Source organism: Diplodia corticola (assembly GCF_001883845.1).
Source record: "Diplodia corticola strain CBS 112549 chromosome Unknown scaffold104, whole genome shotgun sequence".
Lineage (NCBI taxonomy): Eukaryota > Fungi > Ascomycota > Dothideomycetes > Botryosphaeriales > Botryosphaeriaceae > Diplodia > Diplodia corticola.
Window position 1 is genome coordinate 20,513 of NW_017971583.1, and position 23,760 is coordinate 44,272.

Here is a 23,760-nt window from a genome sequence, read left to right on the forward strand (position 1 = left end):
TCAACATCTTCCAATCTTCCGCCCGCAACAGGCCTACTCCCCTCCACCACCTCGCGCCGCCCCACCGTCTGAACTTCCTCATCTACTCACCTCCGACATCTATCCTCTGCGACGGCCGTGGCCATGGTGTCACTGCGCGAGCATGACGATCCAACCATGGACGTCGGAAACTTTATTCTCCAGGCCAAATTCGCCAACCCGGCAAATCACCGCCGCCCTATGCGCAGACGCCGATCCGCCCGCCGAAGGGGACGAGATACCCGAAGCCGTATGGGAGATAAGATTTTTTCTGCGAAACGGGCTGATCTACTTCGTGGATCCCGAGGACGGCCGACACAGACTCTGTGTCCCAAAGGCCGTTGAACAAGAAGTGTTCACCATGGCCCATGACACCCAACATCACGCCGGCTTCTGGCGTGCATACCTTCGGATCAGACAGTCCATTCTGATTCATGGCATGAGCAGAAAGCTCCGCGAATACCTTAAGCACTGCCCCCAGTGCCAACTTTGTACGACCAAGAGGCATCGCCCCTATGGTGAATTGAACCCAATCCAAACTTCGGCCGGCTCACGTGAGGTCCAATGCTTGGACTTTATCTCCAAGCTGCCACCTACAGCCAAAGGGTTCGATATGCTCCTGACGATTACCTGTAAGGTCACCAAGGAAATCCTCCTTATCAAGGGCAAGGAGAGTTGGTCCGCTAAGGAATGGGCCGATGCCTACGTGAAGAAGATCATTTTATACGGATAGGATCTCCCGAGTTCTTAAATTACGGATCGCGATCCGAGATTTACTTCACATGTCTGGAGACAGGTGTGCGAGAAGTTCGGCGTCAAGCAACATCTCACAACGGCATATCACCCCCAGGCTGACGGTCAAGCCGACAAAAGCGGAGACACGGACGAAGTGCTTAACTAACACAGGACAAACAACGAAGCGCTGAAGCATGTTATTCAGCCATATCTGATTCGCGGGATGAATAATACCGCGTGGGGCGGTGGAACCATCTCTCCCCTTCTACCCATCAAGACACGCTTTTCCGGCATGGGGCTACCCAGGACGTCCTACGATCTTGCTTTGAAGAAAGACAAGCACGGCCGAGTAGCGCGTAAAGCATTTGAGGGCGCGTTCCGTGGTGCGGTACACCGTGCAGTGTTCCTGGGTATTGAGATTTTAATGGAAGAAGAACAAGATTCCTGACTTTTGGAATAATTTTGGATCAAGGCTGGGTTTCTGCCATCCGCTGCACTGGCGCACCTCCGAGCAGACGCACCTGGCCGTGCACTTCAGAGAGTGTGCTACTACGGAGGAGGAGGAGGAGGACGATTCCAGCGCCAGTGGCACCGTCGTCGACTCCGCTTCCAACAGTACCGCCGCTACTCCCCACACCGCGCTTTGGGAAGGAGGCGGGGGAAGAGGGAGGGAGGTGAGTGAGGAGCTAGAGGATGGATGGATGGGGAGAGGGGTGGCAGGTTCGATCGGTTTGAACGAATGGACGTTCTGCGATTCGATGGTGAGTGTTCCCTGGGAGATTTTTGTGCCCCAGTGTTGGGATGTGTACGTGAAATGACTTCTCCTCCCCAAACTCACAGCTTTGGCCAGGTATCCGATGTGAGGACTTGAAATTGTGAATGAACATCTGCTCTGCGGCTGTTATGGTCGGGCTGACTATACCCCGAGTGCGTCCATTGGTGCGCGAAGAACGCCACAAAGCGGATAGCTGTTAAGTAGATGGTTTACTTATCTCCGACCTCCCGCACTTCGTCACCTCTACCTCGATTCGGCAGTATCGTCTTCCGCTCCGTGGTGCTTTCTCCACTCAGCCGTCTTCCAATGGTTCAGTTCGTCTTTCCTTTCTTTTTAGTTCCAGTGTCTTTGCTCGCCTGAACATTTCCATTGCGCATTAAAAGGAGACTTTAGTCATATATTGATGACTGTCTACTAATGTTTTTGAACTGTCGCCGAGGCTGACAGAAGTAAGCTGCTCGGGCTTGCATTTCGCTGTACCTCGCAGTCATCATGGCGACCTCTCTTTGCGAAAGCCACGGCGCCGCTGACGTTGCGAGAGCGGAACCCCCATCTGGGCCAATGAGGGGTCGGCATTGGCTTACAGAGCTGGCTTGTTTGTCAGCGATGCGCCAAGCCCGCCCGCTTTCTAAGCCCGCTCACATGCCGTCTTTTGTCCGACTACTTCAACCATCTCCCTGGAATGAGCCAATCAGCGTCCGGCTCGGTGGCCGTGGTGGCTGGCCCCAGCAAGTTCTTTTCTAATCGTGCATGCCACTCGGCGTTTTGGATTCGGCCCATCGCTCTGTCCGCTCGCGTCTGCTTGCGACATTGGATTCGAAATGCAAGCTGACAATGTGGGATCCATCGTCGAACTCTAATGGTACACTCGACAGATGCAGTGCTTTAAGTATGCCGGCTTGACGGCGGCTCGGTTCCAGCAACGCACCACCAGACTTCCGCAGCCTTCGACTTGGACATCTCTCTGCCATGTCGGACCTGATCCGGGATGCCCCAATCGGGCAGATAATCCGCTTCGTCACACGAAACCGCCTCCTTCAGTACCCTGAAGAAAAGCCCGACTACAAGCTTCCCGGCGACTACACCCTTCCGCCTGAAGTTCCCATCGAAGAGCCCTATGTTCCTGACATAGAGCCGGTCGAGGAAGAGGTCGAGCCACGTGAAGAGAGGGAGTCGGAGGACCAGACTGTGGACCTCGAGAAGAGCAGGACCGCCGATACCTCACGAACCGGTTACACGACCGACTTGGAGAAGGCCGAGACGGCCGACACTGGCCTATCCCGGCCGGTAACCGCCAACTCTGTCCAGCGTGTGGGCACGCGCACCGCCCTCCAAAGATCAATCACCAGAGCGGACCTCGAGCAACAGTTCACCAATGCCACTCTGGAGCGCGGCCCAACCATCAAGATAGCTCCCACACACCTGGATGACGGCACCACTCTCGTTGACTGGTACACGACCGACGACCCGGACAACCCGCAGAACTGGTCTTTCGGCAAGAAGGCCTTCGTCGCCACCCAGATCTACGCATACACCCTCGCCGTCTACATGGGCTCTGCCATCTACGCCCCCAGCGAGGAGGGCGTGATGCGCGAGTTTGGCGTCTCCATCAACGCCGCCGCACTCGGTCTCTCCATGTACGTCCTCGCCTACGGCATCGGCCCGCTCATCTGGTCGCCGCTCAGTGAAATCCCCCTGATCGGCCGCAACCCGCCGTACATGGTCACCTTCGCCGTCTTCGTCATCCTCCTCGTGCCCACCGCCCTGGTCGACAACTTCGCCGGCCTCGTCGTGCTCCGTTTCCTGCTCGGCTTCTTCGGCAGCCCCTGCCTCGCCACCGGCGGCGCCTCGCTCCAAGACATGTACAGCCTGATCAAGCTCCCCTACGTGCTCAGCCTGTGGGCCCTCGCCGCAACCTGCGGCCCCGCCCTCGGCCCCATCATCTCGGGCTTCAGCGTCACCGCCAAAAACTGGCGCTGGTCGCAATGGGAGCTGCTCTGGCTCGCCGGCCCCGTCTGGCTCGTCCTCTTCCTCTTCCTCCCAGAGACATCCCCATCCACCATCCTCCTCCGCCGCGCCGCCCGCCTGCGCCGCCTCACCAACAATAACACCACCACGACCACCGCCACCGCCACCCGCACCTTCAAATCCCAATCCGAACTCGACCAAGCCAGCCTCACCCTCCGCGCCATGGCTGCCGAGTCCCTCTGGCGTCCGATCCAGCTCATCCTCCTCGACCCGGCCATCGCCTTCACCGCCGTCTACACCGCCCTCATCTACGGCATCTTCTACTCCTTCTTCGAAGCCTTTCCCCAAGTCTACACGGGCACCTACGCCATGAACCTCGGCCAGATGGGCCTCACCTTCCTCTCCATCACCGCCGGCGTGATCCTCTCCATCGCCGGCTACTGGGCCTACGTCCGCCTCGCCGTCGAGCCGTCCATCCGCGCCCGCGGCCTCGGCGCCCCCGAGCGCCGCCTCATCCCCGCGCTCGCCGCCTGCGCCTGCTGCCCCGCCGGGCTGTTCGTGTTCGGGTGGACGGCGCAGCCGCGCGTGCACTGGATCGTGAGCGTCGTGGGCGTGGGGATTTTCACCGTCGGGATTTTCGTGGTGCTGCAGTGCATCTTCTTGTACCTGCCGCTCGTGTACCCGCAGTACGCGGCCAGCCTGTTCGCCGGCAACGACTTCTTGCGCAGCACGCTGGCCGCCGGCGCGGTGCACTTCTCGCGCCCGCTGTTTGCGAACCTGGGCGTCGGCGTGGGCGTGAGCATCTTGGCGGCGTTTACGGTGGTGTGCTGCGCGGGCGTGTGGCTGCTGTACTTTTTCGGCGAGAGGCTGAGGGCGAGGAGCAGGTTCTCGGCCAAGTGATCAGGAGGGGGTCGAGTTGGCAGGTGGTGTGGGCAGCTGATGTGGTGAGTCGTTGATGAGGTGTGGTTGCGGTCGGAGCGGTCGGTGGGGAGTGCGGGTTTGGCTTCATGTCTCGGTTTTTGGTTTTGCTTCTGCGTTATCGAGCGGCATTATAGACAGCATTTTTACCCCAATCTTAATTTCCAAATTGAGAAGAGAATATTCCTCTCGCGACACCATGGGGAGAAGAGTCAAATCATGTCCTACCGAGACACAACTTTCACACCGGTTGTACTTGTAGTGGTATTGATATCCACATTGTTATTTGGGTGTGGTTGTTTGAAGGTGAGATGAATTGCAGGTTTCCCCTAGGGAGGACAAGGGTCGGGAGCGAGAATGAACGACGATCCATGTTCCTCGTTGCATCTTGGAAAGAAAAAAAGAAACTTGATACACGAAAATTGGTGTGCAGGGCGGCCAGAAGCAGCCTTCGACTTACATGGGCAGGCAAGGCTATCGTCCAGACAGTTTCTTCGGTCATCCATGACATAGGCTCAGAGATGGCGGCTGTGTGTGTCCTGCCAGTCGTTAAGTGAGGCGGCCAAGGCGGATTTCCGCCTAACGCTATAAACGCCTCGGGCCGCATTGGAGCATTGTTTTCCTCCGACTCTCCACCTGCATCACCCATTGGCCGGTGTTGTGAATCATTGAAGACCCACAGGATGCAGGATCATCCCCACCCAACACGTATGTGCAACCCCGCCCGCGCCAGCAGCTTGCAATTGTAAAGCGACCGACCAATTGAAGTTCGGAGCAGAGGTCATGCATAGCTGTCTAAGACCAAAAACTGTCTTACCGCATATGACACGAGATATGGTCCGGATGCTCAGCTCGGAGCAAGATCCCGAAGTAGGGCAATGTCCGTGCATCAGCTCTCGCCAACTCATACACATGCGATTGCCGCGCTTTTAAGCCATGCCCCTTCCCCACTCCGCCTGGCCTTCGAACATCAGTGCCAGTCAATCCTGCTCTCCAGTATGGCGTCCGCTTCCGACGAACCCGATGAATTCGGAACCACAGCACGACACAGCGCACCCAATCCAGCCACGACAGGTGACGCCCTCTGCGACCTATGTTTGCAAGCTTTGACCATCGATGATAAGCTTGCCGGCGGTACCGTAACAGAGGCACCCGACAAGGAGGCCCCTGTTCTGGATCTCTCGGGTTTCGCTCCACAGCAGTGGACACGGGAAGACCAGAAAGGACTCCGCCATTCCCGCGTGAGAAAACGGAGTGAGACAGATGAGTTTGGCTGGACGCATCATGGCTTTGGGCCTTTCGAAAAATGGCGTTTACGTGGAACTTGCGCAGGAAACAATCACGAAAGATCCGCTACGCCACCCACATTACCCGAGCTCGCAGGCTCTGCCGATCAGAACTGTCTATTCTGTTCAAGACTCACGGAACTTTTCTATGAGCAATACGGCGAAAAGTCCTGGTGGAATCTTTCCGATTCGAGGCTTCGGTTTAGTATGCAATATGAATGGGAGGAGCTCCGTATTGAGATCAAAAAAGTAGGGGAGGAAATGACAGTGCACTATCGCGAAATGCTTGACTGTTTGGCGGTCATAGTATTCCGTCCAGAACAATATGGCGAGGTGGATGTCTACGAGTTCGAGGTAGGAGCCAAGCCAGGTAAATCATTCCATTTCTTTTAACAGGCCGAGTCACTAAGCGCTTGAAGGGAATTGCCGAGACTGGCTTAAAATCATGTACAATCCTTTGGATATCGACGGCCCGGCATCCAAAAACAACATCGAGTTCATGAAGAGCTGTATCGATGAATGCGTCAGGGAGCATCTCGGATGTAGGGACAAGCTCTCGAAAGAGAACTTCATTCCCACGCGCTTATTGGATGTCGGAAGCGCCGCAGGGTCCGATGTCAGGCTCAGAGAGCGTAGAGAAATCCTCTCGGAATGCTTACTCGGCTCTCAACTCAAATACGCGACTTTGAGTTACTGTTGGGGATCTTCGTTGCCGTTGAAAACGACAGACCAAACATTCGAGCAGCACAAGATTGGCATCTCAGTCGATGGTATGCCGGCAACTTTTCAGGATGCGGTGAAACTCGCCAGAGAGCTCGGAATTCGGTATCTCTGGATCGATGCACTTTGCATTATCCAGGACCAAGTGAGCAAAAAGGACTGGGAGGCCGAGTCGGTGACTATGACCGACATATTTGCTCACTCGTACGTTACCATTTGTGCGGCTGTCAGCGATTCATGTTTCCAAAACTTTCTCCAGAGACCTTCCTCCAGGCTTTTGAGTCTACCTTTCCGCTCATCCCTGGTGCCAGACATATCCGGAGAATACTCAATCCTTCTCAAGGGACGGGAGGAACGGCCGGAACGTGCCTGCTTCCGATCTTCACGATGGTCAAGGCGTGCCTGGGTATGGCAAGAACAAGTCATGGCTACAAGACAGCTTGTTTTTTGCGAAGAGGCTGTCCAATTCCGATGCAATAACAAGATTGTCTTCGAGTATGGCCTAGAAGCGTCTGACTTATCCATGGTTCTGCAAAAGGGATCGGATTATAGCCGGTTTTGGCTCGAAGCTGTCTTCGTATACTCCAGAAGGGAGCTCACGTTCGCACATGATAGGTTGAGTGCGATATCTGGCGTAGCAAAATTCATGCAAGATTCCATGAAAGAGCTTGGTGAGCCAACAGAGTATCTTGCGGGGCTATGGCTGGATAAAAGTCTCGGGTATCAGCTGCGCTGGGTATGCGATGAACCGAAATTGTCATACAATGAGATGCTGGAGTGGCTGCAGGACGAAGAACATTATTGCGCCCCATCTTGGAGTTGGGCGTCTCGGAACACAGCTATCCGTTGCCTTAGGGATAGACCAGGCACCGAATTCCAAGTAGTGTCTTACGATTTACAGCCGGCTAACTCTGATGCCATGGTCGCAGTCAAGTTTGGATCGTCAATTACCCTCGGGGGAAAATGTCGACGGACGCCGATCAGGCCAATCAGTGGCATTTTCACGCCCAGAATCCCGGAGAGGTGGCCATACAGCAACTACTGGAAAACTTCGAGCCCCTATGGAACCATGAGATTTTGGTTGGATTGGGTCCCGAACTTGGAGGATCCTGAGGAAAGCAATCGTCAAGATCAACTTCATCTCTTTCTTACATCTACAGAGGGCGATCGATTCGCTGGAGGGCTTCTTGTGCTACCATCTGAGGGTGATGATTCTGGAAGAGAACTGTTTTATCGGGTTGGGGCGTTCAATATAGATGGTGATTGCCAGTGGCTGACGGAGACTCCGAAACGCTCTGTTACCATTGTGTAAATATCCATTCATAGCGCCTAGACTTTAGTCACTTTTCCCCAGCTGTAAGCTTTGGTCTAAGACTCTAAATGGGAGCGACCGTGAATGGTCCGCGAAGCCCTTAGCTTTTAATAAAGACTTCTTCGCCTACGCGGAATTTCTGCTTTTATAATTGTCATTATAATTAATACACTGTTTCCCTCGTAGAATAGAATAAGGCGAATCTTATATTAGTATACTTCTTAATCGACGGACGTTCTCTACTATCTTCTAGACGACTTTATCTCGATATTTAGTAAAATGTTCCGACGCATGACAAGCCTCAATTCGGAAAAGGCTTGGATCCCAATACAAAAGACTGGGCTAAAGACTCCCGCTCGAAGAGCCCTAGCAGATGCGCAATTGTGGAAATGGTTTCTTTATTGCACGTCTCCAGCCCGAAGCAACATGACTGCGAACTCCGTACCTCACACCAAATACCCTTGTAAGAGTACTGCAAACTCCGTTCAAGGCACAAGCTAACACCGTACCCCCATCATGAATCAAGTGGACAGCTTTCGTCTGGGCTATCCGAGGTTCGCAGCTTTGCACTCCATCCATCCCGCTTTTCAAAACTTCCGCCGCTTCACTCGGTCAAGAATGAGGCTGCTCCTGATCAAGCAAGACGAAATATCCAAAATGGAGGAGGAACTTGATCGGATAGATGCTGAAGAGCAGCGGGAGCTTTTTCTTAGCTGTGTCCGCCGCGACGGTAATGTGGAGAGAGAAAACATCCTCCACAGCCTGAAAGCCGCACTTTCTGAATATGGTGAGCAACACTGATCCGCCCCATCCTTGTAACGGATACGACAGAACCCATAATTATGTCCAGACTCGATGATGAAGGAATATCAGCATGCACTGCATCTGCCAGCGGCCGATAGACGAGATGTGGTCAGCATGAAGAATTGGATCGAGGGCACAGGCTGCATCCAGAGGAAAGAGTCGCGTTACTTGGATCTCGAAGATGATCTGCTGAACCTTACCGGGACGGTCGACAGTGCAATTACCCGCATTGAGACTGTAATTGAGGATTGCGCAGTCTGGATAGCACATCACATATGCAAGGTACGTTGTAACGCACCCATTGAGCCACCGCAGAGACTCATCACTCTACGAAGAGGATAGTGGTCCTTCCGGATGCCATGAAGCCGGGCCGCCAGAGCTTGACCCAAGATGAGCATATATTCGTGCTTGGCCCCCGCCTCCAAACCTTCAGCCGCGCCCTCACCGCATGGCTGGCAACCGTCATCTTGTTGATGCCAATCGTCGTGCTCTTTTGCGTCTCCAGCCCGGTCGTTCGACTGATCACAATCATATTTGCGGCTGGATTCTTCCTTTCGGCTCTGTCGATGTTGACACATGCGAGGACGGTCGAAATCTTTACAGCTGGAGCGAGGTACGTATTTGATTCTGTACCCAGATTTGCAAACTGACCATCTTGAAGTTATGCCGCCGTGCTCGTCGTTTTCACATCTGCAAGTAACGCTTTCCGGCCAGAACGATACTAGTGATCCATGCTATTTTCAAGATATGGTACATTGTATGGACTGTCTTCAATATTCTCGCTTAGTCACTACATCTAATCATTGTACTCTGACGTGATGCGGTAAATGTTGGCTTGATACGCCGACCTGGAAAAGAAAGAACCGAAGTAGTAAAGAAATGGTAAATAAAATGGAAGATGATCCAAGAGGGAAGTATCAGACCATCCCTTCAATATACTAACCCAAAAAGGAAATAGTACACAATGACCGCCGGCCTCAGGACAAACAGGACGACCGCATTCAGCTCATCGCTCGCTGCCCTCAGGATCCACTTGTCCATGACGGTTCGCGGGGCGCCTTCGGTGAAGTACATCGACTTCATCGCATCCTTCTCCGTCATGGCCTCATGAACCTTGTGAAGCTAGCCTCCTGGACAATGCCCCTCTTCGTAGTCCCGCATCTCCTCGGCCACGACGCCCCCCGGCCCACCCTCTCTTCGCAGTGCCTTGATGGCAACGGCATCCGATAGCTCCATAGCATCCTTCATAGCTGCATCCCCCAGCACTAGCGTGACGCCAGACTTGCTCCCCGAGTTGATTCCTTAGACGGAATGCCGTTGCCTGCGAGCTGTTGTACGGATAACTAAGATGAACGTTCGAGGGCTAGCGTCCTTCTTTTGTGGTGCAGGGGCCGTGATCCTAACGGGCTGATGGTTGCTTTCCGCTGTACTGCCACGGATCAAGGTCTGTGGGATGGACTTTCGCCTGTGTGATGATGTTGCGGAACTGGAATTGATTTCTCTCATCCCGGTGGTACGGATGGCGTTGCGAGGCAGTCGGTTCGGCGTCCGGATGACGTTTGGTGGGGAAGTGTGGTGAATGTGTCAACCGGTTTCGGTAGCTGCGAGGCGTGGTTGGGAAAGGCCGTGGCCGTGCTCTCCAGTGATCCATGTTTCCCTTGGATGGACCCGAGCAAACATTGCAGACAACGGCAGGCACGACCGAAGGCAATATCACAAAACATCATCGGCTTCGACCGCTACAAACGCTTTCTCCCCACTCAAACCTCCTCTCTCCCCCCATCACCACCCTTCGGCCGCATCGGCACCTCGTCCGAATCCAGCGACGACGACGGCGCGGCGGCCTCGGCCTTGAGCCGATACGACGGATCCGCCCGCCGCTGCCTCGAGCCGACAAACAGCCACCTGCAGCCCCTCGCAAACGCCTTGACCACGTCCCACGGGTTCAGCGCGTGCGCCAGCGCGCGCACCATGCCGACGCGTAGCACGACCTCGACGCCGTCCTCCTTGCGCACGCCGTACTCCTTCCAGGGATACGCGAAGAGGTGCATGACGGCGAAGGCGGCCATCTCGACGCAGATGAGCATGTTGGGCAGGGCGACCTCGATGTCGCCGTAGGCGAGATACTTCGACTCGGCGATGACGTCGGCGCTGGACAGCACGGACAGCAGCTCGTTCTGCCAGAAGCAGAAGAAGATGACGAGCTTGATGGCGAGCAGCTTGAGGAAGGGCCGGTGCCGCGCGAGGTCGCCGCGGAGCTGCGTGTAGAACTGGATGAGGCAGTACATGGCGAGGGTGACGGCGGCCGAGTCGAAGATGAGGACCCAGAGGTAGGCGTACCGGGGCGAGAGCGAGTCCTCGCAGAGGACGTCGTGGTGCTCGGCCGCGACGGAGACGAGGGTGAAGAAGACGCGGATGAAGCAGTATTGGAAGACGGCGATGTAGATGATCTGGGTGAGATTGGGATCAGCGCGCGTGCCTCGGGTGGGGATGGTGAGACGTCGACGGGGAGGCGTGGCGTGGACGGTGCGGGGCGCCTTACGTTGAACCAGGTGAGTCCGCTCGCGGGCTTGCGCAGCCAGCCTTTGTTTTCGCCGCCGGTGCACTTTTGGAACCAGGGGATGGGCCACACCCAGTTGTTGGGGGTGATGGTGCGGAAGAAGGCCTTTTGGTGGTGCAGGTCGGGGGTGATGTAGTTGCACAGCAGGGTGAAGAAGCTCGAGATGGCGAAGGCCTCGTAGCAGTCGCGCATGACTTCAAAGTAGACGTGCTTTTCGTAGTAGTGGATGGAGAGCATGGACACGGACGCATATATCGGCACCATCAAGAGGATGCGAATGATTCTGGAGGCATGCTCAGCGGATGCGTGGGTGCTGATCAGCAGCTGCAAATGTCGACTCACTGCTTTTGCTCATCCGGGTTGGTGTAGTGCGAGGCATGGCGCGACATGAGGAAGAAACTGGTGATGATGGCGACGGCGCTGAATATGAAGGATATGTTTCTGGCCGACTTTGTCAGAACCGGGGCTAATAAGACGGAAGTGTATAAGCAATATTGACTTACTGGGCCAGGGTGTGGAAGTTCACGGGCAACCCTGGGAGGGGCACCTCCCTGATCTTCCCGATGTCTCTTGCTGTGCATTTCACCATGATGAGCGATGTGTGAAGGGAGGCGTTCGAAGAGAGGCGCTCGAAGAGAGGCGCGGCACGAGCAGGGCAGCTTATAAGCATCGGCGTGAGGACGGCGTTACCGGCCGGCGCCACGGGCCCCACATTTCCGAGGCTTAACCGCCGCCAGTCGTGCCCCGCTGAAGCTTGACTCTTGAGGCTGTGCGCTGTCAACGGCGTTTCGCCCCGCACGGTTCGAGTGTGGGACCAGGGCCGTCCATCGCGACGCTGATCAGAACCAACCAGCTCTCGGGGCTATACCTAGCTGAAAAGACTGCTGTTCACATGTCCATTCCCACGACTTGTGCTGCGTACGCTCGAGCCGTGGAGACACGCGCTGTGCCCATGGAGCTGATTGGGCCCTAGTGCGGACACAGCCGCGTCGGTGCTCGGGCCATGGTGTAGGCGAGCTACGTGGGCAAAGGACGTGGCTTTGCCGCCCGAAGCCACTTTTAGCAACCCCTGGAGTTTCGACATGGCTTCGAATTTCACAAATTGCTTCAAGAATACGGACGTACCGCTGCTTCTTACCACCCCTTGCTTGCAGCGCGAAGACTGCACATTCCCGACCCAAGGTTGGCAGAACGAGAATTTGATTGTCAAGTGTCAGCGTACGTAGCTTATCAGTCCTATGTCGGAGCTCGGAACGTCGATCGCCAAAATCTGGAGGTGGAGACGTCGACATGATTTTAGGGCGCTTGCGGCTGCGGATTCCACTAGCCTTCACTTACGCAGAGCCAGCCACCACAGCCGCGCGTAAGGATGCGTGACAAATAAAACTTCAAGCTCCAAGGGGATGCTCCTTTCCAACTTCATCTTTGGCGCAGATTTTGGAGATATTCGTCATATTCTCTTGCGCTCCCCTCCACCACGCGGCGTCTCTCGCCTTCTTCTCCGCTGCATCACACCACCCCCGAAAAATAAAAATAAAAATCACCGTGATGGACGGCAGTTTTCAGTACTGTCAGCAACTACTATGTTGAACTTTTGCCTTTCGACCATGCGGCGGTATCATATGGTACATTATCCCGTTGAAAGTTGCAGCGGTGGCAGCGGCCAACCAATGAATCCAGTGGGCATGCATGTCTTCCTTTGCGGCCATGAGCCCAAAACACCTCGCTGGATTGAGCGCTGGTAGGTAGACACACACGATTAGCCGCGTATCTCTTGTCCAGTCGCGAGAAAATAATATCTTGGTCCGTAGTATGAGACCGTGCTCATCAGGAGACATATATACTTACACGCCCCGCTCCAGCCCTCTTTCAGGAATCCCGTTGCGAAACTCGCAAACGCCACCGTCAGCCCAATCAGTATCGGGCTCAGCGCCGGCCCAAAGACTTCCCCTTGCCGGGGGTCCAGACCGACGCCGAAGGAAAGGAATATAGAGACGAGGTATGAACTGAATTCCAGGACGTAGGCCTGGCCGTAGCTCACGAGCGACGTGTCTATGCTGCAGCCGGGAACTATCCCCTACAAGAGACAGTCATCCATACGAGTGAGTACATGGCCACTGCGTATCCCAGAGGAGAAGACGTACGGAAGGGAAGTAGTCAGCGCCGCTGATGCCGAGCTTCAGAAGAAAAGCGCCGATCAGCGCTCCGATGCACTGGCCGACCATGTACAACACGGAACGCGAGAGGGTCGAAAGGCCTGTTGTCAACGTCGCCATTGTGATGAAGGGGTTGAGATGGCCTCCAGATGCCGGTGCCGCCGCGAAGATGAAGAGCGTGATGGCGAACCAGTTGCCAAGGGCGGCAACCAAAGGGGCCCCCAGCGAGTCCGCCGAATGGTACGGGCCGAGGGCATTGGCGATCAATCCGACGGAGAATACGAGCATCGATGTCCCTTGCAAGTTTTCTTTCAGCCGGACGGATATCCCAAACTAAACGCATCCGATAACAACCTACCCCAGCATTCTATGACGGCGGCTTTCCAGATGACCGGCTGGAGGAAGCCTTTCAAATCTATCGCGTCCTTGAGCGATCGTAAAGGAGCGGCATCGGGTGTTTCCTTTACGATTGCATCCGCTTCCGGGTTGAGTTGCAGCGAGACAGTAAAGGCCTGGTTACCGCCAATTCGACCGGCGAACGGGCGTGCATCGGCTTGACGTCCCTGCGATACGGCAAAGCTCTGATTCCCCCCAAGCCTCCCGGCAAAGGGCAAAGCCTGATGACTGTCCTCGAGCGGTCGTTTGGTGTTGTCCATGAGCGGTTGTGCTGACGCCGAGTGTGCTGCGCGTGATGAGCAAACGATCTGTTGGCGGGGAAAAAAAAAAGTTTTACTGTACTCGTTCTTATTTCTTTGCTGGAACACGGGAACTTACCGCAGGATCCCGCTTTCGCGATGATTAATTCACGCGCCACAGCGATAGCGTCTCAGTTTTGAGGAAGGGTATTGACATCGTGCCGCTTCTGAGCGCTTACAAATCCCGCAAGATGCGCCTCGTAAGCAAGCGAACCGCAACTGCGCTGAGCCGGCGTTCACAACCATGTTGTAAGCTTTTTGACGGCAGAATTTAAAACGAAACCTGGGACTAAGTGGATGCTACATGCAGATTTGCCGATGTGCGAAATGGAATACGCCTGCCTCGAGGGGCGCCCTTGGTGATAATCTCGGGATTGGATAGCTACCACCATAGCCTCGGGCTGAATTTTTGTGTTATTCCCCATGCAAGAGCAGTCCCAGAGAAGAATCCCCAACATCTCAATGTTGGCCGCGCGCAGCGAAATTTGACCTTTCAGAACATCAGTAATCAAAGACGAGTGTGATGGTACGTACATGGGCCGGATGCGAACAATTGAAGAAAACCCTCTGTAGCAATTGCGACACCGCGGTCTTGCTGGGAAGTAGATAAGCAGTTGTTGCAGTAGTGTATCAAGTTCGAACACATTGGATGTGGCGACTCAGGGTGTGCGGATGACTAAGCTATATACTGCACTACAACGACTATAACAGTGAGCCATATCATTCCGGCCCACTGGACAAGGGTCACAAGACAACAAGCCTATACATCACGGCTGTATGTAATTGCCGGAAATTGAACCCAAGGACAATTTCAAGCCTCACTTTGCAACCTGTCGCATGACATATTGAAGCAGCCTGGCAAAGCAACAGCGTCTGTCTACGCCGGCATAGCGCATGCCATTAGATCTTTTTCTACAGCCGTAAAAACATCAAACGGCTGCTCAGTCCGTCTCTTCTTCATAGAAACACGTCGAATTCGTAGAGCGAGAGCATCAAGCTTTCCCTTGGTATCTTTCCAACATTATGCCCCTTTCAGCTTCCATCCCAACACTTAATTCGAGCCGGCCGCCGGCCGCCGCCCACCGCCCACATCATCTTCCCACCACCACCACACATGCAGCACAATCAATCAAAATCAAGCCTTCGCCTCCGCCGCCGCGGGCGCAGCGCCGTTCGCCCCCGTCGCCTTCTTGTTCTTCCTCGCCAACCTGAAGCCCCCCACGACCATGACCAGCGCCTCCAGGCCCAGCACCACCGCCAGCGTGACCATGGCGCCGATGACGCCGCCGACGGCCGTCGAGATGCCGTTGCTCCCACCGCCGCCACTCTTCCCCTCGCCTCCGCTCGACGAGCCGCCGGCCGAGCCGTCGCCACCGTCCGCGTACGCCGCGCACGTGCCCGTCGAGTTCCCGCACTTGGTGCACCACTGCTGCGTCGACGCGATGGCGAAGCCCTGCATGTTGCTGACGAAGTCGCTCCACGACACGGAAGAATTGCTGCCGCCGAACAACGGATACGCGACGGGTTCGCTACTACCCGCGCCCGCGGTCCCGTTGTGGAAGACGAAGCGGACGTAGAGATCGGCCTCGTCGACGTCCTTGACGGTCGAGCCGTTGGCGGGCGTGTACAGCTCGAAGGCCATGCTGGACGCGTAGTCGACGACGCCGTGGAATTCTGCGCCGTCCACGTCGCCCAGCCCCGCGAGGCCGAAGAACGAGGCGAAGGTGGCGTAGGCGCCGAATTGGATGCCGAGCTTCTTGCTGCCCGACGACGTGAGCGTGCTGTTGAGGTACTGCAGGACCTCGCCGGCGAGCTGCATGCCGGCGACGGCGCGCATGGGGTCCGAGGCGTTGTAGGCGAGGCCCCATTCGTGGGCGTCGGCGAGGGTGCGGAGCTGGTGGAGGGTCGAGTTGGTGAGGAGGGTCGAGGACGGGATGCTGGTGTTGTGGATGGTGGCGACGTTGATGAGGTCCCAGACTGGTGTGGTTATGTTAGTGGGGTTTTGAGGTGGGGTTTTTGGGGTGGTGGTACGGACCGACGTATGCGTTCTTGAAGCTGACGTAGTCGTCGTCAAAGGTGGCGTTGACGACGGGGGTCAGGGTCTGGTAGAAGTCGCGGGTGGAGTCGAGCGTGGCCGTGTACTCGTCGGACAGGAAGTAGTTGTTGGAGCTCGTCTCGGCGGCGCCGCAGTCGGACGTGTCCTGCAGCCAGCCGGCGTCCTCGCTGCCGCCGCCGGTGCTCGTCATGCCCACGGGGATCAGCTGGTAGCCGTCCAGCGGGGCCGACACGTCGCTGCCGTTGGCCAGCGTCTCGACCGACACGTCGCTGCCGACGGGCGGGTACAGGCCCTGCAGGAAGCCCGTGGCCGAGTTCTGCAGCACCGTGTCCGCCGGGGCCGTCACGGTGATTTGGGTCTGCTTGACGATGTCGGTGTTGAGCCCGGCGATCTTGAAGTCGGCGTCCGAGGCGACGTAGCGGCTGCGGTAGTACTGGCCGCTCTGGTAGACTTGCTGGTAGCCCAGGTCGGTGAGGTTGGCGGGCTTGAGCGCCTTGGGGGTGCGGTCACCATGCCGATGGAACATATAGACGCCCAAGATGCTCTCGGCGGCGCTGAGCGGCGCGGCGGCGAGCAGCAGCGTGGTGGCGGCGGCGGACAGCATCGTGGTTAATGGCTGGCGCGGTGGTGCAGCTCAATGCCAACGACAAGAGAAAGCAGGAGGCTTCTGTCGAGAAGAAAACGAGCGGCGGGCGGGCATCTCGGCGGCTATAAAAAAGAGCAAGGTGGGGTATAGGTTGGATCAAGCCAGGGACGGGTGGAATTGGCTCGTTATCGCATGCGCATCAGCCGGGGGATCAGCCTATCACTGCCAGGCACAGAGCGGCGACCATGCCCAACGCGGTAACTGTGCAGAGCTTGCTGGCGGCCCTCTTGGCGGCGTGATAGCGGTGCGGCCATCGCCGAGGAGAAAGGCTGCACACACTGGCCATCTCGGCCCGTTCCACGGTCCCAGGCGTCAGATAGCCCATGTCGAAATGTCGAATGTAACGCGAAAGCATTACCCGATCAATGGCAGTCCAGGCAGTCCAGGCCCAGGAAAAAAAAGCCAAGGCGGGGAAAGGGAGCTTGGGCCACCCGCCCGCAGGCTCTTGCCTCGTCGTCCGGGCTTCGTCCACATCTCCATCCAGAGGAAGCGGCCACCACTGACATTCTCATTCTTGCCCTCAGTCTTCGGCGCGTCTCCAGCAACGACAAGCACTCTGCCAAGCACATCCCGCTACTCGATGGGCGAAGAGCGGGCGAAGAGCGGGCGTCGAGCCGTCTCCCGATTGGCCGGCCCCACTCCTCCGCATGATCCTCCCCATTCTTCACAGGCGACCAATATTGATGGGACCTCGCTTCCGTTTCCTCGTAACTGACATTCGCTCCGACTGTACGTAGAGGCAACTCGCTTTCAACGTCTACGCCCGATATTCCCGAGCATGTGTACCACATGTCCCGAAGCACCTGCCTTTTTCAGCTCGAGCCCGCGCCAAGCCGTTCAAGCTCCCGGCTGCTCGCCAATCCTCCCGAACCCCATACACAGTCGACGACATGCGGCAAAAGGCAGATGCAAGGGCAGGTATGCAACCCCATAATGTCATAAACCAACGTCCAGCTTTCCTTCTCTCGCTATACCCTCAGTCCAACCAAACAGCATTGGCACAGCACCCGCCGTCCTGCAGATCCAACCGCGCCACCACCTCGGCAATCGAGCCATTGGCGTCCCTCTTCCACACCTGCAGGAACTCCTCCTGCGTGTCCGTCAGGGCGACGAACTCGTTGCCAAAGGGCGCGGGCGTGACGGCGTTGGCCGAGCCGCCCGACGTCGTCGTGTTGGTCAGGAAGACCTGCTTGAGGATGGCCCCCGTCGAGGAGAGCGTGTAGCCGCTGATGTAGCCCGGCTTGGTCTCGTCGCGGCTGCGTGCCGACGCCCACAGGAAGTCGCCGGATGCGGCGACGGCGACGTCGTCGGACCAGTAGTTGGCGACGTTGGTGGCGAGTTCTGGGGTGAGAGAGAGAGGCGTTAGCTATCGAGCCCGATGCTTGTCGGGGAAAGAGCGAGGGGAGAGAGAGTTTGTGTCAAAGAGCAGGCCTGCGGGCAACTCACCTGACTCCGGGATCAACGGATACGTCACGTTCTCAAACACGGGCAACCCCGTCTCGGTATCAAGCTTGTACTGCGCCAACTTGTTCGCCTCCTCCAACACCACGTACAGATACCCCCCCTTCGGATGCACCGCCGCATGCCTCGGATTCGCGCCCTCGCTCGGCGCCTCCAGCCTGCTCACCTCGGTCAACAGCCCCGTCGCCTCGTCCACGCTGTGCGTCCACACGGCGTTGCCCGAGTCGTCGGCCGCGTACACGAACCGCCCGTCGACCGACAGCGCCATGCCGTGCACCCCGGACGTGCCCGCCGTGTAGGTCACGTTCTGCGCGACGGCCTCGAGCGCGCCCGCCTCGTCGACGCTCAGCACGTTGGCGCAGTCGCCGAACGGGTCGCCGTAGACGTTGTACGGCGGCTCCCGCGCCGCGACGACGAAGATGCTCCTGTCGTTGCTGCAGTTGGCGCCCGTGAGCGGTAGCGTCGCCGTGTGCGTCACCGCCGTCGCGCTGTCGATGGAATACGACGTCCACCCGCCGTCTTCGACGCCGTACAGCACGCTCTTGTCGTGCGAGAGGGCGATCCACGCGTGCGCGGCGTGGGCGGTGAGGTTGGCGGCGAGGCTGAGGGCGTGTGTCTGGTCGTCGAAGGCGACGGCGTAGAGGTGCGCGCCGGAGAAGGTGCCGACGAGGAGGTGGTGCGTCGTCGCGCTGGCGAGAGCCGGCAGGAGAGCCGGCAGGAGGGTGGCGCTCTTCATTTTGGTGGGTGGGCGCGCCGAGGGTGCGAGAGGGTTGGAGGGAAGGGGGGATGGGGGGTGGGAAAGGAAGTACGGAGTGCAGCGCGCCTATAGGTATGTATATGTGTACTCGCTGCACACCGACCTACTTTCCAACGCTCCCGTCCATCCATACAAGCGCGTCGTAAGCAACAGCGCTCAATTGAATTCCATGGTAGCCCATTGGCCGAGACGGGCGGAAGGGGGAACCGGAGCTCGGGGTTGATGCCATCTACTAGGCCGCGTACGCTCGCCGTCGATCATGTTTTTCCGGCAGTTGTGGATGGAGTGGTTGTTGCCGGCGCCGCCGCGCGGTACCTGCATATCCGTTTCCACCTAGCGCGCGTTTCGTCCGTCCGGCGCGCATCGTTGCAGCCCTGAATAATGTCTCTGCTGTCAGGGTGTTAAGGTATTATTCCGCGTATTTTTGAGTTTTTCCCTAACAACGCTTGCTCAGTACGCGCGGCGGGCAGGCATTCTGACGCATGCGCGACATCCGGCAGTCGTCTTGCTTTCTTTATAGTGAATCTCTCCACGACGGTCGACGTCAAGTCCACCTCAATCTTTACTTTGGCCACGGTGCGGGGGGGACGGGACGACGTACGTTTGCCGCCACTATCCGTACTCGATCACGCAATCCTTTAGGCCAACGGCGCGAGAAGGCTTCGCACGTCTTGGCGAAAAGGCTTAGCCGCGAGGATGACGACCACACGACGAGCTAGTCTTTCTGGGTGAACAATGATAATAGCCCGGTGCTGTGTGCTGTCAGTTTCGCCGTTGGGGGAGTGCTGGGCTGGTGACGCGCGGCCGCTGTTTGTCTGTTGTGAAACCTCTCTCCTTATTTTCTACTTAGCACTAACGACCTAGGTACTGGCTTACGTCGGCTTGGACCGTGCGACGTGGCCTAATAATCATTTGCAGGTCTATGCTGGCCCGGCCAATGGGGACCCTCGTGTTTGCGTTGATGGTTCGCGCAGGGCGCTAGCTGCTTTTGGTAATTATTAGGCTAACTCGCAGGTGGCCATGTGTGTTGTTGGCGAGGGAGCGGTGAGTGGCGGAGCCTTTTTGAATGAGAGGGGGGAGGGTTTGTCTTTTATTCGGTGCGCAGGCATTGACGGCTTTTTCAGTGTCCGCTTGGACGGTAACGTCGCTTTATGGACTGTGTGACCGTATGCTCTTCTTATCCTTTTTTTTTCTCTTTATCACTATCTTGCCTACCGCTGACTGACCGCAACATATCCACACTACCTACAACTGATTCTTCAACGCCACCCTCTCCGCTTCATACCACAGAAACACCACGTTGCATGGATTATCGGACAGTGAGTGCTGCCAATGCTTCATCCCGGGCACGTGTCTTCAAGAGATGCAGCAGGATGCCGTGCGCAGTGCCCGTTGCCAATCCATGGACTCAATCTCGGAGATTGAAAGAGCAGCTTACATGCTGGCAGGGTTCAGGCAACAGAAACCGTGTCTGCGTGAAATTACCGAAAGCGGAGTGCGTCGGCAGGCACCAGGTTATCAGGCGAGGTGATTGGACAATCATCACTTAACGTTTTCGGAGGCTGTAGGACATGCATCCTTCAAGTCAAGTGGACGAATCGCGAGCGTGATGTAAACGAGTTCAACAGCCAAAAACCCCCACAGCGCCACGCTTCACAGTTTTCTTCTCCCATTCCGCGGGCACGTTACCTATCAAGCTCATCTTGCTGATAGACCTTGGCGTCATGTCGACACTGCTGTGATATTGATGGGTCCCAAGCGCTCGAACTTTGGAATCCCAGTGGACGACGTCCGGTTGAACTCGACAATCCGGCGGCGGCCATTTTCTCCCTCTTCAAGCGCGTAGACCCGTCCGACCGGCGTCGCTGAGATGGGCGACAGCGGGACCACCTCCTCCATACCGCCAACCACATCCGTCCAAGTCCAGTCCTGAGCAGGTCCGCCATCCAGGTACGCCATCTGCACGCCTCCGGTCTCGCGCGTCACGAGCACTTGCACGTATCTCAGGCCGTTTTGCGCGTACGACATGGCTGCGATCTGCGCTCCGGCGTCCACGGTCATCGTCACTTATTCCAATGAGCACATGTGTCAGCAGAGAAGACGCTTGGTGGACGGACTTGAATCACTTCAACTCACGATTGACGTTCGTGACCTTCACTCCATGGCCGGTCGCAAAGTAGAATTCTCGGAGTGCTTGATCCACGCTGAGGTATATCCCGGCGTACCCATGGGTATCGCCGAGCTCCTCGATCGCTTGTATGGGGGCAAGAGCGTATGCCGTGCCAAGGTCCGGGACAATGCCATCGGGTATAGAGTTGTTGAACGAGAAGTCATTGTACGGGTAGGCAAAGGCGGTTTTGTGCGTGTGGTCCGACTGGAAGATCATGAAGCCGGTGCTGTCGCAACCGTCGCATTGTGCGTAGTAATCCCCGAGGTTCGACTCGTCCGTAACCGACCAGACACTGTCCGGCTTGTGGGCTATCCGCCAGTCTCGGTTGTTGAGCCGATCTAAGAAGAGGGCGCGTATGTAGTTCGTTTCGGACACGAAGCGGATGTGGAGATCGACGCGCTGATGGCGTCGAAAGACGTCAGCCACGACTCTGTGAGCATTGGTCCGACACAGCACTCACCGCTTGGATCTTGATGTTAATCGCTGCAATCGGAGTCCCATTTTTGGGTTTGTATCCGGTGGTGTTGACTTGGGATTGGGTCCATGCGTTTTTCGTGAGATCCAGATCCGCCATCCAGAGGTTCAGGGCGTCGTCCTGATAATATACCAGGGTATGCTCGGCTTTTTGTCTATCAGTATAGTTTGCCGCTGCAAGACGCGAGAAAGATGCAACATTTCCAGATGGTGATGGTGACGGTGACGGTGGCGCGGTGCTGCTGCTGTTGCTGTTCTTCTGGGATGTCACACCGACGCCGATGCCGACTGCTATGGATATTGCGATGAGCGTCACTCCTGTGGCCAATGCGACCCAGAAAGTCTTCCTACGTAACCCGCATAGCATGCTCCTCCGTGGCCTGGCGCCTTCTCTGCCGTCAATCACCTCCGGCGCATCACTTGGGAAGGCCTCAGGAAGGCTGTTTCCAGGCTGTGTTTCCGGTACGTCATGCCGGGTGTTGGACTTTATTTGAGTCAGACACTGCGTATCGTCAACTTCGAGAGTGCTGTACTCGTAGTCGCTTCGGTCCATGTCGATCGTGGCGATGGAGACATGTCGGCGACCGAAGACGGGAGAGCTGAACCCGAGGCTCTTGAGGGAGCCGCAGCCTGGGCGCCCCTTGATCGTACAGAAGGGCTCCACGTGCTACATTCGGCACACATGTATGTTTTTTTCTGTGGGACAGACATCCACCGAACACGAAAAGATAGTGGCGTCGACGACAATTGCTTGTCACACCGTAAGCGCGGCCTCACTCAGCCGGTCAAAGTGCCATACTACCCGCACTTATCCTCAGGTGTCGCGCCAGGTCATACTGCTGTTCATTCCAAAAGCATCATCTACGAGGCTCTTGTTGACTTACTTCGTCAGAATGACGCTGAAATAGTGTCTTTGTCCTGGCGACCAGGGTCTCATCCCGAGGTAACACTACTTATGTATGTTATCTAACGCCACCGCGTAATAGACGTTGTGGCGGATGTTCCCGGCACATTGGTTCTCTTCCACTGATACAGCCTGATCATCCGCTTGACGATTGAGTTAGATCATTCGAATGCGGGTGTTGTTTGGCTTGATTTTTCATGGCGATGGACCAGGACAGGCCGATGCCGCGTCTTTGTTGAGTCAGGTGCGCGTACAAGCAATTCTGAATGTATGTTGCGTGTGTAACATGGCTAGTGTACTCCTTTGCTAAAGTATTGTTAACTGGTTATGAGCGATAAGCCAACCAGATATGTGCGGCCTCCATGTGTTGGATATGACAAGCCTGGTTTCCCCCCTCCTGCTTCTACCCTTTGACAGATTTCCACTCCTGGTCTTGGCTACTATGCATAGACTAACGCTACGCTTATCGCCCAGATGACCTGTTCTCGTCGACTGCGTTTTGTCGTACAAACAAAACCCCATGCTGCTCGGAGTGAGGGGAAATCCGACGCTCACCAATCGTGTTTCTTAGAACAAGTCAAAACCTTGAAAGTCGCTGGTACTTTCTCTTAGACCTACAATGTCTGGTAATATTGTAAACAGAAATACTGGTAGAAACACTCACTGACCGAGGTTCTACCTGCAGCACCACAGTGGGTGACAAAAGAAGCTGACTTACGGCCATCATTTGTGTGGTCAGTTGATCAAGTATGACGGTTAAACGACCTTCCTTCGTAAGGAGTTAAAGCAGATGTTCGGATGTGGACGGGGATATTATACCTGTAAGAGTGTATCCAGATATAGGATTCTGCTACCCTTGTGGGTTGGCCAGTTGGGAGGACTGGGAAAGACATGATGAAGACCATAGTGCGGGACGTAGTAGAGAGAGTGCGGTGGTGTTGGACAGTGGCGTGATGGGCGAGAGGAACGGGGAAGTTGACCAGCGTTCGCATGACAAGGACGGTGTGTATCTGCGGCAATGGAGACCATGTTCAAGCACAAGTATTAACTTCGTTTGTACGTAGCACAAGGTACATGCAGAAGACCACTACCACAGACGCCCCCGTGATCAGCCCGCTCGCCGCTCCGCCACCCAAATGTAGGTATATCCCAAGTTATTTTCTGCCAACGACGCCAGGAGCATTAAACAAACAGGAATTCAAAAGACAATTGAAGGTTAGTAATGCAAAGTACAGGTCAACAGAGCAGGCAAGAAGAAAAAGTGAAAACTAAAACTATATCATCCAATGATGGAATAGCCTCGGAAAGACACAGCAGGGGAATACTGCGTCAAGGACAAAGTCAA

The 23,760-nt window shown here is 56.2% G+C and overlaps 9 protein-coding genes across 9 annotated transcripts; 4 read left to right on the forward strand and 5 right to left on the reverse strand.

Annotated features, from left to right (window-relative positions):
- Positions 1–142: 142 nt before the first annotated feature.
- Positions 143–751, forward strand: BKCO1_1040008 (uncharacterized protein; the record flags this gene model as incomplete). The annotated part of the gene is made up of 1 exon (XM_020270190.1): positions 143–751. One exon carries the CDS (start codon positions 143–145, stop codon positions 749–751), a length of 609 nt encoding a protein of 202 aa, XP_020125153.1.
- Positions 752–2,497: 1,746 nt separating this feature from the next.
- Positions 2,498–4,396, forward strand: BKCO1_1040009 (benomyl methotrexate resistance protein; the record flags this gene model as incomplete). The annotated part of the gene is made up of 1 exon (XM_020270191.1): positions 2,498–4,396. The coding sequence occupies one exon, from the start codon at positions 2,498–2,500 to the stop codon at positions 4,394–4,396; it is 1,899 nt and encodes a 632-aa protein (XP_020125154.1).
- A 1,016-nt stretch (positions 4,397–5,412) lies between these two features.
- Positions 5,413–7,732, forward strand: BKCO1_10400010 (heterokaryon incompatibility protein; the record flags this gene model as incomplete). Its single annotated transcript, XM_020270172.1, has 2 exons — positions 5,413–6,070; positions 6,120–7,732. The coding sequence occupies 2 exons, from the start codon at positions 5,413–5,415 to the stop codon at positions 7,730–7,732; spliced, it is 2,271 nt and encodes a 756-aa protein (XP_020125164.1).
- A 618-nt stretch (positions 7,733–8,350) lies between these two features.
- Positions 8,351–9,261, forward strand: BKCO1_10400011 (uncharacterized protein; the record flags this gene model as incomplete). Its single annotated transcript, XM_020270173.1, has 4 exons — positions 8,351–8,519; positions 8,583–8,818; positions 8,872–9,149; positions 9,198–9,261. The coding sequence occupies 4 exons, from the start codon at positions 8,351–8,353 to the stop codon at positions 9,259–9,261; spliced, it is 747 nt and encodes a 248-aa protein (XP_020125165.1).
- A 1,035-nt stretch (positions 9,262–10,296) lies between these two features.
- BKCO1_10400012 (uncharacterized protein) lies at positions 10,297–11,685 on the reverse strand (the record flags this gene model as incomplete). Its single annotated transcript, XM_020270174.1, has 4 exons — positions 10,297–10,986; positions 11,079–11,379; positions 11,439–11,537; positions 11,600–11,685. The coding sequence occupies 4 exons, from the start codon at positions 11,683–11,685 to the stop codon at positions 10,297–10,299; spliced, it is 1,176 nt and encodes a 391-aa protein (XP_020125166.1).
- Positions 11,686–12,484: 799 nt separating this feature from the next.
- BKCO1_10400013 (mip transporter) lies at positions 12,485–13,908 on the reverse strand (the record flags this gene model as incomplete). The annotated part of the gene is made up of 4 exons (XM_020270175.1): positions 12,485–12,600; positions 12,945–13,173; positions 13,241–13,548; positions 13,611–13,908. The coding sequence occupies 4 exons, from the start codon at positions 13,906–13,908 to the stop codon at positions 12,485–12,487; spliced, it is 951 nt and encodes a 316-aa protein (XP_020125167.1).
- Positions 13,909–15,082: 1,174 nt separating this feature from the next.
- On the reverse strand, positions 15,083–16,607 carry BKCO1_10400014 (acid phosphatase; the record flags this gene model as incomplete). Its single annotated transcript, XM_020270176.1, has 2 exons — positions 15,083–15,924; positions 15,983–16,607. The coding sequence occupies 2 exons, from the start codon at positions 16,605–16,607 to the stop codon at positions 15,083–15,085; spliced, it is 1,467 nt and encodes a 488-aa protein (XP_020125168.1).
- Positions 16,608–17,625: 1,018 nt separating this feature from the next.
- Positions 17,626–18,846, reverse strand: BKCO1_10400015 (carboxy-muconate cyclase; the record flags this gene model as incomplete). The annotated part of the gene is made up of 2 exons (XM_020270177.1): positions 17,626–17,990; positions 18,096–18,846. The coding sequence occupies 2 exons, from the start codon at positions 18,844–18,846 to the stop codon at positions 17,626–17,628; spliced, it is 1,116 nt and encodes a 371-aa protein (XP_020125169.1).
- Positions 18,847–20,589: 1,743 nt separating this feature from the next.
- Positions 20,590–22,064, reverse strand: BKCO1_10400016 (fungal fucose-specific lectin protein; the record flags this gene model as incomplete). The annotated part of the gene is made up of 3 exons (XM_020270178.1): positions 20,590–20,933; positions 21,004–21,436; positions 21,498–22,064. 3 exons carry the CDS (start codon positions 22,062–22,064, stop codon positions 20,590–20,592), a joined length of 1,344 nt encoding a protein of 447 aa, XP_020125170.1.
- Between the last annotated feature and the right edge of the window lie 1,696 nt (positions 22,065–23,760).